Genomic DNA, 14,153 nt, shown 5'->3' on the forward strand with positions numbered 1-14,153 from the left:
GGTTTCTTTTTTAAATACATTACCCAATCATAATAACCCATATGCCATCTCGGTCTCCTTAGATATGTAAAATGTGTAACTAATTTGTGCTGGGGTTATTTCTCGATATGCAGAGTGAATAGCCCAATTTATCCAGGATGAAAATTCTGTGATAATATTTCTTCTTCCAGTTCCTGTTTGACAAGTAAAACTAAGTGTAACCTCCCTCAACACTACAGCCCATTTCGATGCTTGTACTGGATGCTGTAGGTGGTCTTGAGCTGAAGTGTCCAGAGGATATAGTGATTTCATTACAAAAATCTGGTTATGCATTGACAGAAGCCTGTTCTTGGCAATGAAAGAAGGTACTGTCATGAATGAAACTGACCTGTCTTGTTTGAACTGCATGTAATTCAGGTCCACTGATAAGGCATATATTCGATCATACTGCCTGCCATAGCAAATGCAAATGAGGAAGCAGGTTTTGTAAGAAAGGTGAGTCAATGATAACCTTGCAAGTGGGGGGGGGTCATGTGAAATATTGATTCATGATGTTGGAACTGTAATTAGAGATAGGTCCACCAAGAAATGTACTGCTGATCTTGCCTGCCAGCTGCCAAGTACAGAGGAGGCAGGACTTGTATGATAGGTAAACTAATTAAACTCTTAAGAGCAGTTCAGTCTTGTGTCTTGTTCCGCCAGGTTAATCCCCATGAAAAGTCCACTTGGGCAAGGATGCAGTGCCTTTGACAAGGTGAAAGCCAAACAAACAGAAGATCAGACAGGTTCATGTGATATCCTCTCTTCTATGATAGCACAGTGTTCTAGTGATTACGGAACAGATAAGTTTAACTGTAATGGGTGCTAACTGTTTCTTCCTGAAGAATCTAGACAGTTAGCTATTGTGGTATTAATGTCTCTATTGGAATAAAGTACACTGTGTAAACCACAAAGATTATAATCAATTGTCTTCCTCTACTGACCAAGTTTGTCCTGTATTCCTATTTTAGCAGAGTAATGACAATGAAGATACACTTAGATAGTTTTGGTTCCTGTATCACGTTCAGAAACCAAGGTGTTGAATGTATCTACATTTGGCCATTTCAATGTACTGGAAGCAGCATTGCATCTTTTCCCTGCATACTGTAAGTTCATACCTGCTATTATGCTATAGTATGTTGTGTCTGTTATGAAGCCAACCATCTTACAAATATACCCCTCTTGTTTCATTGACTAAACTTGTGAGGCACCTTGAACTGATATTGTGATCTGTCAAGGATATGTTGTGGTTGAGGTCCCAACAATCCATTGTATAGAACCTAATCCAGTCGAAACGGAAGCTGGTCATCTGTGTTTGGGAGAAATGTGATTTATTATGCAGTGATGGGTTACATGATTTTTTATCCACATAACCAGTCCAGGTTATTTTGGCTGTTTGCTTCACTGTTTCATTGCTGTAAACATTAGACATGGAGTTCAGCCCTGAGGTGGCAAGGTCAATATAAATTGTCAACAATGAGTCCTGTAGTAGTGACCCATAAAGATTCCGATTGTGGAAGCAACTAAAAACAGATTCTTCTGTAGCTAATTTTCACCTGATGTCAGAACTATAGTTCTGGAAGGTGATATAGAGAAAAGAGGACAGAAGTCCAATGGGATTGGGCAGGAAACATCATCTCAATCCTGCTAAGGGGAAATTCAGTCATTCAAGTGAGAGCTAGTAATGCAGAGGGAACTTCAATGCCAGTTCTGTCATTTATAGAGGAAGGTAAAGGTAGTAAAGTAGGCGTCTCTTGTGCTACCTGTGAGGTAGCTGGAGAAGAATGTCGATGATGGTGGGCCACCATATCTACAGCACATACGAGTCAGATCTCATTAATTCTAACATGCCTCTTGGAAGGCAGAGGCTTCAGAGGGCTTTAAGAGACATATCTAGAGAACTGAGGCCCCAAAATGGATGTCATATACTGGAAGCTTTTGAGGTACCATTCGAACACAGGGTGGGTGGGTGGGTGCAGAGCTATACCATATGATATTTTACCTAGAAATTAGTGATTGCAGATAAGATATGGAAGCTTTTGAGGTACCATTCGAACACAGGGTGGGTGGGTGGGTGCAGAGCTATACCATATGATATTTTACCTGGAAATTAGTGATTGCAGATAAGATAATAAAAGCAATGAAGTGTCCAGGTATAATATAATTTACAATACTACTTTTAGGAAGACTCAAGCATGGCTTGTACAAATAAATCATTGATGTCTGGCACCCAGACGCTAAGAATGCTTTCATATAGAAAACTCAACTGAATGAATCCATTCATAGTGGAATTACACATGCATTAAGAATTTTCTATTAGCACTAGAGACCTGCATGCGTATAAAAAAATAATTATAGTTCAAAAAGCAGGACTTTGTAGCATAGAAAGGGAATTTTTTTAAAATATAGATGGATTATACTTTTATTATAAGTGAAAAACTCCTCCAACTTGTAATGATATATATTACAAGTAGATTCCCGCTGTTACAAGATCTCACTTCTTAGAACAAGCAGAAGAAGTAACTGAGATATTCTTGGGATTTGGTGCCAATCCCTGTACCAAAGGGAGATCACTATGACCAACCACCACCTTGGTAGGCAGATAGCTTTTAGTCTTTCTGAGCTAAAAGTATTATCTATGAGGGCTGGAATTGTGAGGTAGTAGTAGTTCTCCCCTAAGGTATTATGACTGGGTAACATATTTAAAGAAGAAAATTGTTTACTGTAGACCAGTGGTTCTTAACCCATGGGGCATGAACCAAAACTGGTCACCATGCTGTTTGAGTGGGGCATCTAGACCAACCAATTTCCTACCCAAGTGTTTTTTATAGCATTTGATGGGTGGCATAGTTAACACCACAAACTTAACCTGGTTCACCACCCAAAAAGGTTAAGAACCGCTGCTGTACACTAATCTTATTTGTTTAGGATGGATTATCAGATGGCCATGTCCATATTGATACAATTAAATTTTGTTATTGACAACTCTTTCCTATTCACAAATACATTTTAAAAAATCATACCTCCGCATGTGAGAAAATACACCCAATCCCACCCCTGCCTTCTGTTTAGAATGTGGCAAATGCTCAGCAAAGCTTCACTGCTGCTTAAAAATTCTGATCCTAAAGTTTGATTTCCAAATGAATAGCCTAGATTCTATTTGTCCACCCTCATTTAAACAGCTGATAAGTTTCTTATGTCCACCCTCATTTAAACAGCTGATAAGCTTATGTCCACCCTCATTTAAACAGCTGATAAGTTTCTTATGTCCACCCTCATTTAAACAGCTGATAAGTTTCTTATGTCTACCCTCATTTAAACAGCTGATAAGTTTCTTATGTCCACCCTCATTTAAACAGATGATAAGTTTCTTATTTGTCAGAATGATGCTGCAAGAATACAGTAATAGTTATGTCAGGAAGTTTAAACTATGACAACTCTTGCCATGTGGTATGTGAAAGGATGAATGCATTCATCATTCATACAAAAATTCTATACATGACCTATGCTTGCTTTCTCTCTGACACACACACACACACACACACAGACACACACACACAGATACAGACACACACAGACACACACACACACACAAAATGCACCATGGACTTGTGAACTATGATAACCCACTCACTTTTGATTAACTTTTCCACCATGAGATCCGATAGCTGTTTGCCAGTCTCGTGGTGTGCACTGATCTGTTGTACAAACTTTGGGTAACTGAGCCAGTGTTTCATGAACTGTGAGCAAACATGCAGCGCGTCCCACTCTATGTTTCTTTGGCCTGCAATCTCACTGTAAGGAACCTTTGTTAACACTTGCTGCAAGGCATATCCCATCTATGTAAATGACAAAATGACAAAATTTGTATGGTTTTCATGGACAAGATAAACCACAAATTTCAAATCATAATGAATGATGAACCAGTTGATATTCAAAATGTGCTTCCTACCTCTGATGCAGATCTTCACATTTATGTTAAGTGTTAGCAATGAAATACCTACCTAATTAATATAATTACTGCAGCATTGATCTTGCTTGTTAGTTTAGAAATGTATGGAAGTGAATACTATTATAATCTTTTAGAGAGATACAGTACATATTTGCTTGAAAACATGTGGCAATGAATACCAGAAAAATCTTTCAGAAATGTACAGTATATACCATATATATTGGGACAGGATAAAATAATAATTTTTTTTCCTGTCCCAGAACTTATGGTGAAATTTTTTCTCTCACCTAGGTCACATGTCCCAAGACTTAAGAAAACAAAAATATGTACTGCATTTGTGCTCCCTGCCCCACTGGACAATGCAATAAAATAGATAAACAAAACACTTATTTGATAACAAAAAGAAAGAAACTAAACTTGTATTGCTATCATTTATTCCTTTTTTCAACATAAGCATTAAAGAATAAAATATATCCACAAAATCCGTATAAGTAGCATAGGCTTCCATACTGTAGTGTGTATCACTTATGTTCGATTACACACACCACACTGTTCATGGACATGAACACTGAGAAACAAATTGTGTGTGGTTGTGCTCAAAGGTTTGAATATGTTATCTGAATGAAAACTAGATCTAACAAAATTGCAAACAAGAGGGAAATAATCAACAAATATCTTGAAGACAACTGTCATTCATGTATCACATCGTGTTAGGTGAAAAATAACCAAGACTGAATTATATCCAGGTCTACTGTATGACAGTATCACAAATAAAAATCATTATCTGAAAACACATTCACCTGAGTGCAAGTGACAATCTTTTTGCCAGCACGGGTTACAAAAGTATCATTACTATTTACCCACAGACATCAATGCTCCTTTGTTCCTTTGTATTAATTATAACTACAGATACCAAGCACACAGAAGCCAGGGTGGTGAATTAACTAGCAGTGAGCAGTGAACTCCTTATTTGAACTTACTGACAGAATATCAAAGACAAAGGTTATTTTTATTACAAAGCAAGCTGACTTTGGATACTCTGAAGCCATCTTTTAAAAAAAGGATATCAATACAAAGGTTATTTTATGACAAACCAAGCTGACCTCGGAAGCCAACTATGGATTCTGTTAAGTGTGCAGCTTTTTTTTGGGGGGGGGGATATACAAAGATGGCCAAGATATGGAAGCTAACTTTGGTTCCTTCTCACTGGTATTCACAGGAATTTTGAAAATAAACTGAAACAATGGAACAATTTTTAAAGTGACACAATATAGTGCTTCCTGCACGGACATCGATGACCCAGCATCACCCAGAAAATCTGGAGAAAATAAAATCATGTGATGAACTTGTGAAGGCTAGAAGAGAAGCAGATGACTTTGCTGACAATATGATCATGAACATGGATGAAATTCTGTTGTACTTTGATCGCATTCCTGGATGGACTGATGATAAGATGGGGTCCAAAGAGTGAGAATTAGCAAGACTAGTGCAGATTTGAAAAAATCTGACTTTAGTCCTTGCAGTTTCCGCTTGAGGTGATGTATTGCCTCTAACAATTTTTCATGGTATGAGAAAGCTAAAATAAATATTCATGCACCGAAAGAATGGATTGTACATATGCAAGAGAAAGGTTGTGTTGATGAGATGTTGCTGCAGTGGATTAAAGAGTTTCATCTCAAGTACAGTTTTAAATTTTTTAAAATAAATTTTCAGCTGGAGTGCATTTTCTGACATGTAATTTTTGAATGTTTTAAAACGTGTCACACAACTAAAACTCGAAAGAAACTATGTGCCCCAGAACATACAGTGCACAAAAAAAATTACCGTTAAAATTAATTTATGATGTCCCAACAAATATGGGGTCCTAACATATACAGTAAATACAGTATTGGCTTGAAACTTTCAATGCTAATGTTTGAATTTGATGCATTTACAAATCGAATCCCGGACAAAAGGCACCAGGAAAGGTGGACAATAAGGTAATTTCAAGGATAACATGTTAAAAAATATTTTTGAATTAAAAAAATTTCCATCTCAACAAAAAAAATTTTAAAAAAGTTTTTTTTTTTAATTTTGGAAAAACACGTTATAGCCTGAAAATTAAATTCGGTCATCAACATATAAAGCTTTTTGCCTACAAAATTCCATTTTTCTACCTCAAGTTGTTTTTTTTGCTAATCAGGTTTTCTTGTCAAAATAAACGTCCAAGTCTAAAAAGTTCAACACTGTGTAAAATATTTGTACATGGGTAATGGTCTGAAATATAATCAGGTTATCTACATTTGCAAACAAAGTTTTCAAACAAACTGATTTCTTTTAGTCTACAATAAAAGGTTATCTGTGCAATTTTTCTATCAATTTTGGTTGGACTGAACTGAATCAAGATGCCACATGCTAAAAATAAACAAAACTGCTCAAATTCACTTTAAGAAAAATATAAAATTATTTACAAGCAGACAAGACTTTCTCTGTACACAAAGAACATAAGATTTATTTTGTTATAGGTATAATACTTAATGACACCTTGAAACAAAAAGGCCATGGCCTGCATGCCCAGTCCATGATCAAAACATTGCTATAAAACACGAGCTTGAACCAAAAGTCAAAAAGCTGGGTGAGCATATAACAGAATGAACTGATTTAGCTTCATAATGATTCATCCAAATGATAAAGAAAACCCATCAAGTACTTTAAGCAAATGAAAAAAACTTTGACCAAAACCTTAATGCAAATTTTCTATGATAGTGACCTTGACTCCAAGGTCAAGGAGCAAGTGTGTACATCACCAAATGAATTGCCTTTGCTTTGTATTGATTCATTCCAATTATGAAGAAAATTAAAGGACTTCAGGAAATATAAGCAATGACAGTAAACTATGTGCTATGTTCTGCAATTTATACCTAAAACAAGGACAAAATAACAATTTTGTAACCAAGAGATCAGTAAAGTTCACAAAATCAGTTCTTATGATGCATGCTGCTAAAATGGACCATATGCATACATTAAAGGCCAACTACAATGCAGATAGAAAATGCTGGAAAATATTTTCAACAATGCTACAGAAAAGGCAGCAATAAGCACCCCTTTTACAAACATTAATTTACAGGCACAGACAATCACCAACAGACAAGTTCCAGTCTTTGAATGAACTGATATATCTGAATGGAACTGCTTTTATCTTAAAACTGTACCAAGATCACATTTCTGCAACTGATTTCCTGCCTGTATATCAGATCTGCTGCAGGAAGGCATATCAGATTCATATCAAATATGTTACAAGGAAAGCAAGATATCAGACCTGTTACAGGAAAGCATGATATCAGATTGATATTAGACCTGTTATAGGAAAGCATATCAGAACTGAAGGAGAGTCCAGCTTTTAGGACTATGCTAAATGAATGTACAGATTTATCAATACCGAAACACCTTATGCTTTATATATCATATCAGAAGGATGGTGAATTGAAGATTTGTTTCATAAAACAAATGAATCTATTTGTAGAATAATTCTTGCTTATTCAAATAAGATTTCCATACAGAAAGTGTATGGGATGATATCTGATGGAGCTCCTGTTATGATCTGGAAGAATGGTGGTGAAGCAAATTGTGCGACTCACCATCTTGCACTTGCAGAATATAGTTACTATGAAAGTATTCTGAATTTCTTTCAATTGTATTTTAAAAAAATTAATGCAATTATCAGTTCTAACATTCTGGCAGATTCTAACTAATGACCCAAAATTGAACCCTTTAGAAGTACAGTGCATGGTGTCTTTCAATGATTGCTGTAATTGATAATGTGCTGTGCTCTTTGTCATCACTGTCACATAAGTTTGAGGTGTATGCTGATTCAGATATCATGACAATACAATGTGCTGTTTTCTTAGACCTCACTGTCTTGTGGTGAAGTATGATTCAGATATATGACAATACAATGTGCTGTTTTCTCAGACCTCACTGTTTTGTGGTGTAGTATGATTCAGATATCATGACAATACAATGTGCTGTTTTCTTAGACCCCACTGTTTTTTGGTATAGTCTGATTCAGATATCATAACAAAACAATGTGCTGTTTTCTTAGACCTCACTGTTTTGTAGTATAGTCTGATTCAGATATCATGACAATATGCTGTTTTCTTAGACCTCACTGTTTTGTGGTATAGCCTGATTCAGATATCATGACAATGTGCTGTTTTCTTAGACCTCACTGTTTTGTGGTATAGTCTGCTTCAGTTATCATGACAACATGCTGTTTTCTTAGACCTCACTGTTTTGTGGTATAGTCTGCTTCAGTTATCATGACAACGTGCTGTTTTCTTAGACCTCACTGTTTTGTAGTATAGTCTGATTCAGATATCATGACAACGTGCTGTTTTCTTAGACCTCACTGTTTTGTAGTATAGTCTGATTCAGATATCATGACAACATGCTGTTTTCTTAGACCTCACTGTTTTGTGGTATAGTCTGATTCAGATATCATGGCCAACACATTATACAGCACCCTGGCTTCTTACAAATTCCTCTTTCTGACTCATTTCCTTAGTGTCCTTTCTAGACAAAGTGCAGCATTAAGTAGGGATCTTAGCTGACTCAGCTGATATATCTCTGTATTCAATCCAAGATAAATACCTGACAGAGAATCCATGTCATAGGCTCCATTTATCTGAATTTCTAAATGCAACCTGTTAAACTGACAAGTTCAACTGCAAGTTGTTTGATGCATTTACTGTCTTTCAACATGCCAATTATCTGAATAATGTGTCAGACATGGGAAGCTATAAAAACAATAAAATAAAAACATTGCTAAATCATTTTGGAGAAAAGAAACATGACACTAACACTGAGACATCAGTTACTCTGGATGCTGTCTGGCATGAATGAGAAATCATTAAACACAAGTCGTTAAAAAACTTTAGGGGATTGATGATGAAAGATTTACTGTAGCACTTTCACAGAATTTTTCTGCATATGCAGTTCCGAATGAGATAAGGCTTATGGAAATGTGATGTATATTGCCGATTTCAAGTGTCGAGGATATGCATGGATTTTCATACCAGAATTAAAACATGACTAAGATGCTCATTAAACACTGTCAAGCACGACTGGCTCACAAAGATTTCCCTGTGTGTATTTTCCTATTTTCTGTGTGTCTGACCTAAAGATGGCAATCAATGCATGGAAAGGAAGATGATAGTGACAGTTCTTCAACAGTCCATCAGCTAATGCATTTGCAAAACTAATAAACATTAACTAATAATAATGTGTCAATGCCTATCTTAGAACATTTGTGTTTGTGTGTATTTAAATAAGCAAAAAAATCTTAATTTGCCATTTAAATAACTGATATATCTGCAATTTGATGAGATTTCTATATTTTCTTTTGCAAATCAAGATTTTGTTTTACAAGTGTTATATGATTTTGGTTTACAAGTGTTATATGATTTTGGTTTACAAGTGTTATATGATTTTGGTTTACTCAATCATGCAGTTCTCTCAAGGACAGCTGTTTAAATCAAAATATCTTTCAGCATAATTAGCATATCAGGAAAAAATATTTATGGAATATGGTCTTTCAAAATAGGTGTTGGACTAAGTAATTTTATGCATAAATCTTTATAAAATTTGAAACTAATGAATTACAATTGACATTTAACTATTTAAGAATTAAAATCATGAGACAAAAGAACCATAACGAGTTGATGAAAGTCACATATTATATGCGCTACATGATTACATCTTTTTCAAAACTTTGCTTTTGATTTCCTTTCCTGAAGAAAAAAAATCCTATCTATTAATCCATCGCTATCTCTCTCCCTCCTTCTGGGACCCGAGGTGGCCAAGTGGTTTATGTTACAGAACACTCATACTTCTCATCACTGTCTGCATTAGTTCAAGTCAGCTGGAAATCTTGCCAGTAACTTCCTGTGGGTTGATGGTTCTTTCCTGGGTATTTTCATGTTTTTCTTCTTCCAAATAATATAGCTGCCATGCACAATCTATCATGTACTGAAAAATGGTGTTAAACCCAGAAAATCAAACCAAACCTCTCCCTCTCTCTCATCAAAAGACCTGACCCTCACCGAGTCTTTGTCAAAGGCTAAATAAACAAAAAGAGACAAATAATCAAAACAAAAGAAAATGTTGCATTGACAAAACTTTACATGACTGTGGGTCAATCAGAATTATTATTTTGAAAATATATATATATATATATATATATATATATATATATATATATATATATATATATATATATACTTTTTTTAGGTATACAATACAAACACACAAATCATACACATGAGGTAAATGCATGACTAACCAGTTGGAACAATGTGTTGACATCTCGGTAGTTCATAAGTGCTGGTCTTCTTGGAATCATCGATGGCTCAAAACTTGCAAAGATATATGATATGGGTGTTGTTCCTACTATATCACTCCTGTCTGTTGGGGAAAAAAGATAAAGTCTGAGTACACAACAAAAGGCTCAAGTGTGCCCAAGATCACTCATCTAGCTATTATTTACCAGAAAGCTACATGCAAGAGCAGTTGGCCTAGAAATCTCTAGTGCTTTTTATTACAGAATTGTCAACTGTTTAATAATGGCAGCCTTAATGGATGGTAGATCAAAATTATTGTCCAAACTTGAAAGACCTTATGCTGGGAAGCTTTAGGAAATTTTGTCAAGTTCTACTGACCAGTTCTTAAGTAGAAGCCATTAAAGGTTTTTTATATTTATGTATCAATGCCAGTTTCAAAGGTGACTGTTTTACTGTTCTGAGTAACTCATTCTGTGGGGGCCTGGATGGTGCAGTTGAAGCACAATCTTCATGCACCTCTGTGGTCCTGGGGTTGATCAACCACTCCAGAATAAGCCATGACAAAATGATTGCCCATCTGAGGTTTGAGATTTTCTCCTGTGTCCTCCACCATTCAACCATATGGTCGGGCGAATTTTACCGAGTCCCAAAGTAAAAATCACAAATGATAACTACATGTAATTGGACTGAAAGAACAAGAGCAAAACAAATTAACTCCCCTTAAGATTATATATAATACCCAAATGTAGTCCTCCAATAACATTCTTCTATCATGTTAATAATAAAATCACTGTATGCACATATCATGTAATTGTGAACTATCGAAAGGACTGAAATTCATGGTATGTTGAGTTCATACCAGAACTGAAGTGCTTGAGCAATGAATCTGCAATTTGGTAGATTCATCATTGAAATGACAAAATTGGACAGAGATTAATATCCCACAAGATATCTGTATCTTATTTCTTGTGGATTACTCTGCCATTTGTGACAATGAATTTGTATTATTTTTTGCTCAGTAAAATACTTGATACTAGAAGGAAGGAGCTGCTGTTAATGGCATATAGGAATTAAAGTCAAACAAGCACAGCCTGTATTAGCTGCTGATGAAGCAGTTATTCAAGAAGCAGGTACCTTCAGTGATAAAAGCACAGAATAATTACAGTGTGCAGCTTTCTTTTATGCATTTAAACTGTTCACATCGCTAGGTCACAATGAGCAAAATGAGCTTTAATGTGAACAATTTACTGATGGTCAGGATTGGAATGGAAAGTATGCAAATTTAATGTCATAGCAAGTAAAATATATAAAGGTGGTCCCAAGAACTTGGGAAATCCAAAACAAAAAGCGTTCTACACTATTGCTAGGAAGATGTTAATTTAATTATCATGGTGTCTACAAGTCCCATCTCTGCAAAAGATATCCTTGCACAATTCCTGGCAAGGCTTCCTATTCATGTACCCCTCCTGGCAAGGCTTTAAATTAATGTATCCCTCCTGGCAAGGCTTCTATAAATGTAGCCCTCAGAGGCCTCTTTATAAGATTCCTATTAATGTACCCTCCTGAGAAAAGCTTCCTATTAATGCACCCCATCTGGCAAGGCTTCCTATTCATGTACCCCTTCTGGCAAGGCTTCTTATTAATGTACCCCTCCTGGCAAGGCTTCAAATTAATGTATCCCTCCTAGCAAGGCTTCTAATAATGTAGCCCTCAGAGGCCTCTTTATAAGATCCCTATTAATGTACCCTCCTGGTAAAAGCTTCCTATTAATGCACTCCTTCTGGCAAGGCTTCCTATTCATGTACCCCTTCTGGCAAGGCTTCTTATTAATGTACCCCTCCTGGCAAGGCTTTCTATTAATGCACCCCTCCTGTCAAGGCTTCCTATGAATGTACCCCTTCTGGCAAGGCTTCCTATTAATGTACCCCTCATAGCAAGGCTTTCTATGAATGCACACCTCCTGACAAGGCTTTCTATTAATTTACCCCTTCTGGCAAGGCTTCCTACTAATGTACCCTTCCTGACAAGGCTTCCTATTCATGTACCCCTTCTGGCAAGGCTTTCTATTAATACACCCTCCTGACAAGGCTTCTTGCCAGTTGGAATATGCAATATTATGCAATGCCTCTCAGTTACCTTGATGTGCTGAAAGGTAATCACATTACATTGGCACAAGCATTAATGTCTTGTTCTTGCCCTTACTGCCAAATCACTCAACTGCGAAAAATTGGTTATTTATCAAAGCAAAATTTCCGGAAAGAACTGTTTTGCATTTCCCTCTTCCATTGGAGCCTCTCTAATTTATTTAAAAGGCCAGATATGAAATATATATGCATCATCACAAACTCCATCCAAACTTAACCACTGAGTTAAACCCTTGAAGATAGATAAACACTGAAAATAAGGTTACTCAAATGAACTTAATTTTGTAAATTCCATCATTTACTCTACTAATCTGCAACTGGGTCAAATGGAGCTGAAGTGCTACTGACCATCAACATTGAGCATTAAGATCACACCAAGTAGCTTATTGTATGATTAAATAAGCAAATGAGCTGCAAAATGTTTGCCTACACTACAACCCTGTCAACAAAGTGTACTTCCTGTGTTATGAAAAAACTCCTGGGATTGATCAGATTTCAGAAAGAGTACAAAACTGATGGGTATTTGAGGGGGCATGTATGCCAACAAGGCACTCACACAAATAGTTATTGATGAATGATGTGATTTGGCACCAATTCTTCTTCCAAGGTGAACCACTCTGGTCTGACATCTGTCTTGGTAAGTGGGCCATGTTTTAATGCTACCAAGATGTTTGTTAATTTTAGATAGCTGGTCCTGCAAGGCAGTGGGTATCTCCAAACTTATTTAGAACTGGATAAGAAGAAGAAATGAAAGTGTGACGGATAGATGAAGAGATGGACAGAACCCGATTTCAATATCCCCGACCAACTTCATCAGGTAGAGGATCACAAAGTTAAAACTATATTTGTTTTATGGAACATATATGCCTCCAAGAAGTTTTAACAATCTGAAAAATTGCTATGTCATGAAAATTGACTGAGGTCATGCAAACATACCAATTAAATTTCATTTGACAACCGTAACTTGTTTTCAGCTTAATTTTATTAACAAGGTTTTAATTAACAAGGTTTTAATAACAAAAGAGTACAAAAAATCATCAAAAATTGCTACAATGGCATGGAATTCTAATCAAGTCATTCAAATATGCATACAAGCATGCCTACTAAATTTCATTTGTCTACATCAAGTAGCTTTTACTTAACTGTACTTAGAAGTAAACGAAAGTTAAAAATATTCAAAAACTTAAAAATTCACAAAATAACATAAAAGTCTAACCAAATCATCTCCATGTGAATGCAAATACATCTGCCATATTTCATTTGTCCATGTTGAGTGGTTTTCATGGAATCTTATTAACAAGCTTCTCTGGATGAAGATACAAGTACAAAACAAGAAGCCCTCACTGCAAGAAAATGGACAGGGCCACATGGTTAATCATAACTCTCCTTGTGACAAATGACACTTACTTTGATAAAGAAATAAAAACAAAAGTAGAGAAAAGTATGTGACAATTTACCTCTTCCACTTTCAACCCAGCACTCATTCCGTTTTCCTGTTGGTCTGCGCAAAAGATCCATATAGATTGTGCCACAGTATGAGCCTGTGATGAAGAGGAAAATAACACCATAAGTCAGAGAAAATGTTTCCAATTCAGAAACTCAGTACTGGTGTTTGAAGCTGCATCACACTGATAAATCAATATCTGTCTGACAATATGTGCTTTGCATGATGAATCTCTTAGTGCCTAAGAGATAACAGTGGAACAAATCAGTAAAATCACT

The 14,153-nt window shown here is 36.0% G+C and overlaps 1 protein-coding gene across 1 annotated transcript in view; it reads right to left on the minus strand.

The window, feature by feature from the left end:
- Positions 1-14,153, minus strand: part of LOC149803809 (uncharacterized) — an 83,195-nt gene that overhangs the window by 17,185 nt on the left and 51,857 nt on the right. The window contains exons 12-14 of the mRNA XM_089953620.1: positions 13,889-13,972; positions 10,290-10,411; positions 3,653-3,857 (exon numbers count right to left, since the gene is read on the minus strand). Coding sequence (XP_089809746.1) covers positions 3,653-3,857; positions 10,290-10,411; positions 13,889-13,972 — 411 coding nt within the window. The remainder of the gene's footprint in view (positions 1-3,652; positions 3,858-10,289; positions 10,412-13,888; positions 13,973-14,153) is intronic.

The sequence above is a fragment of the Sinohyriopsis cumingii genome, chromosome 3 (genome assembly GCF_028554795.1).
Source record: "Sinohyriopsis cumingii isolate HCF-2022 chromosome 3, ASM2855479v2, whole genome shotgun sequence".
Lineage (NCBI taxonomy): Eukaryota > Metazoa > Mollusca > Bivalvia > Unionida > Unionidae > Sinohyriopsis > Sinohyriopsis cumingii.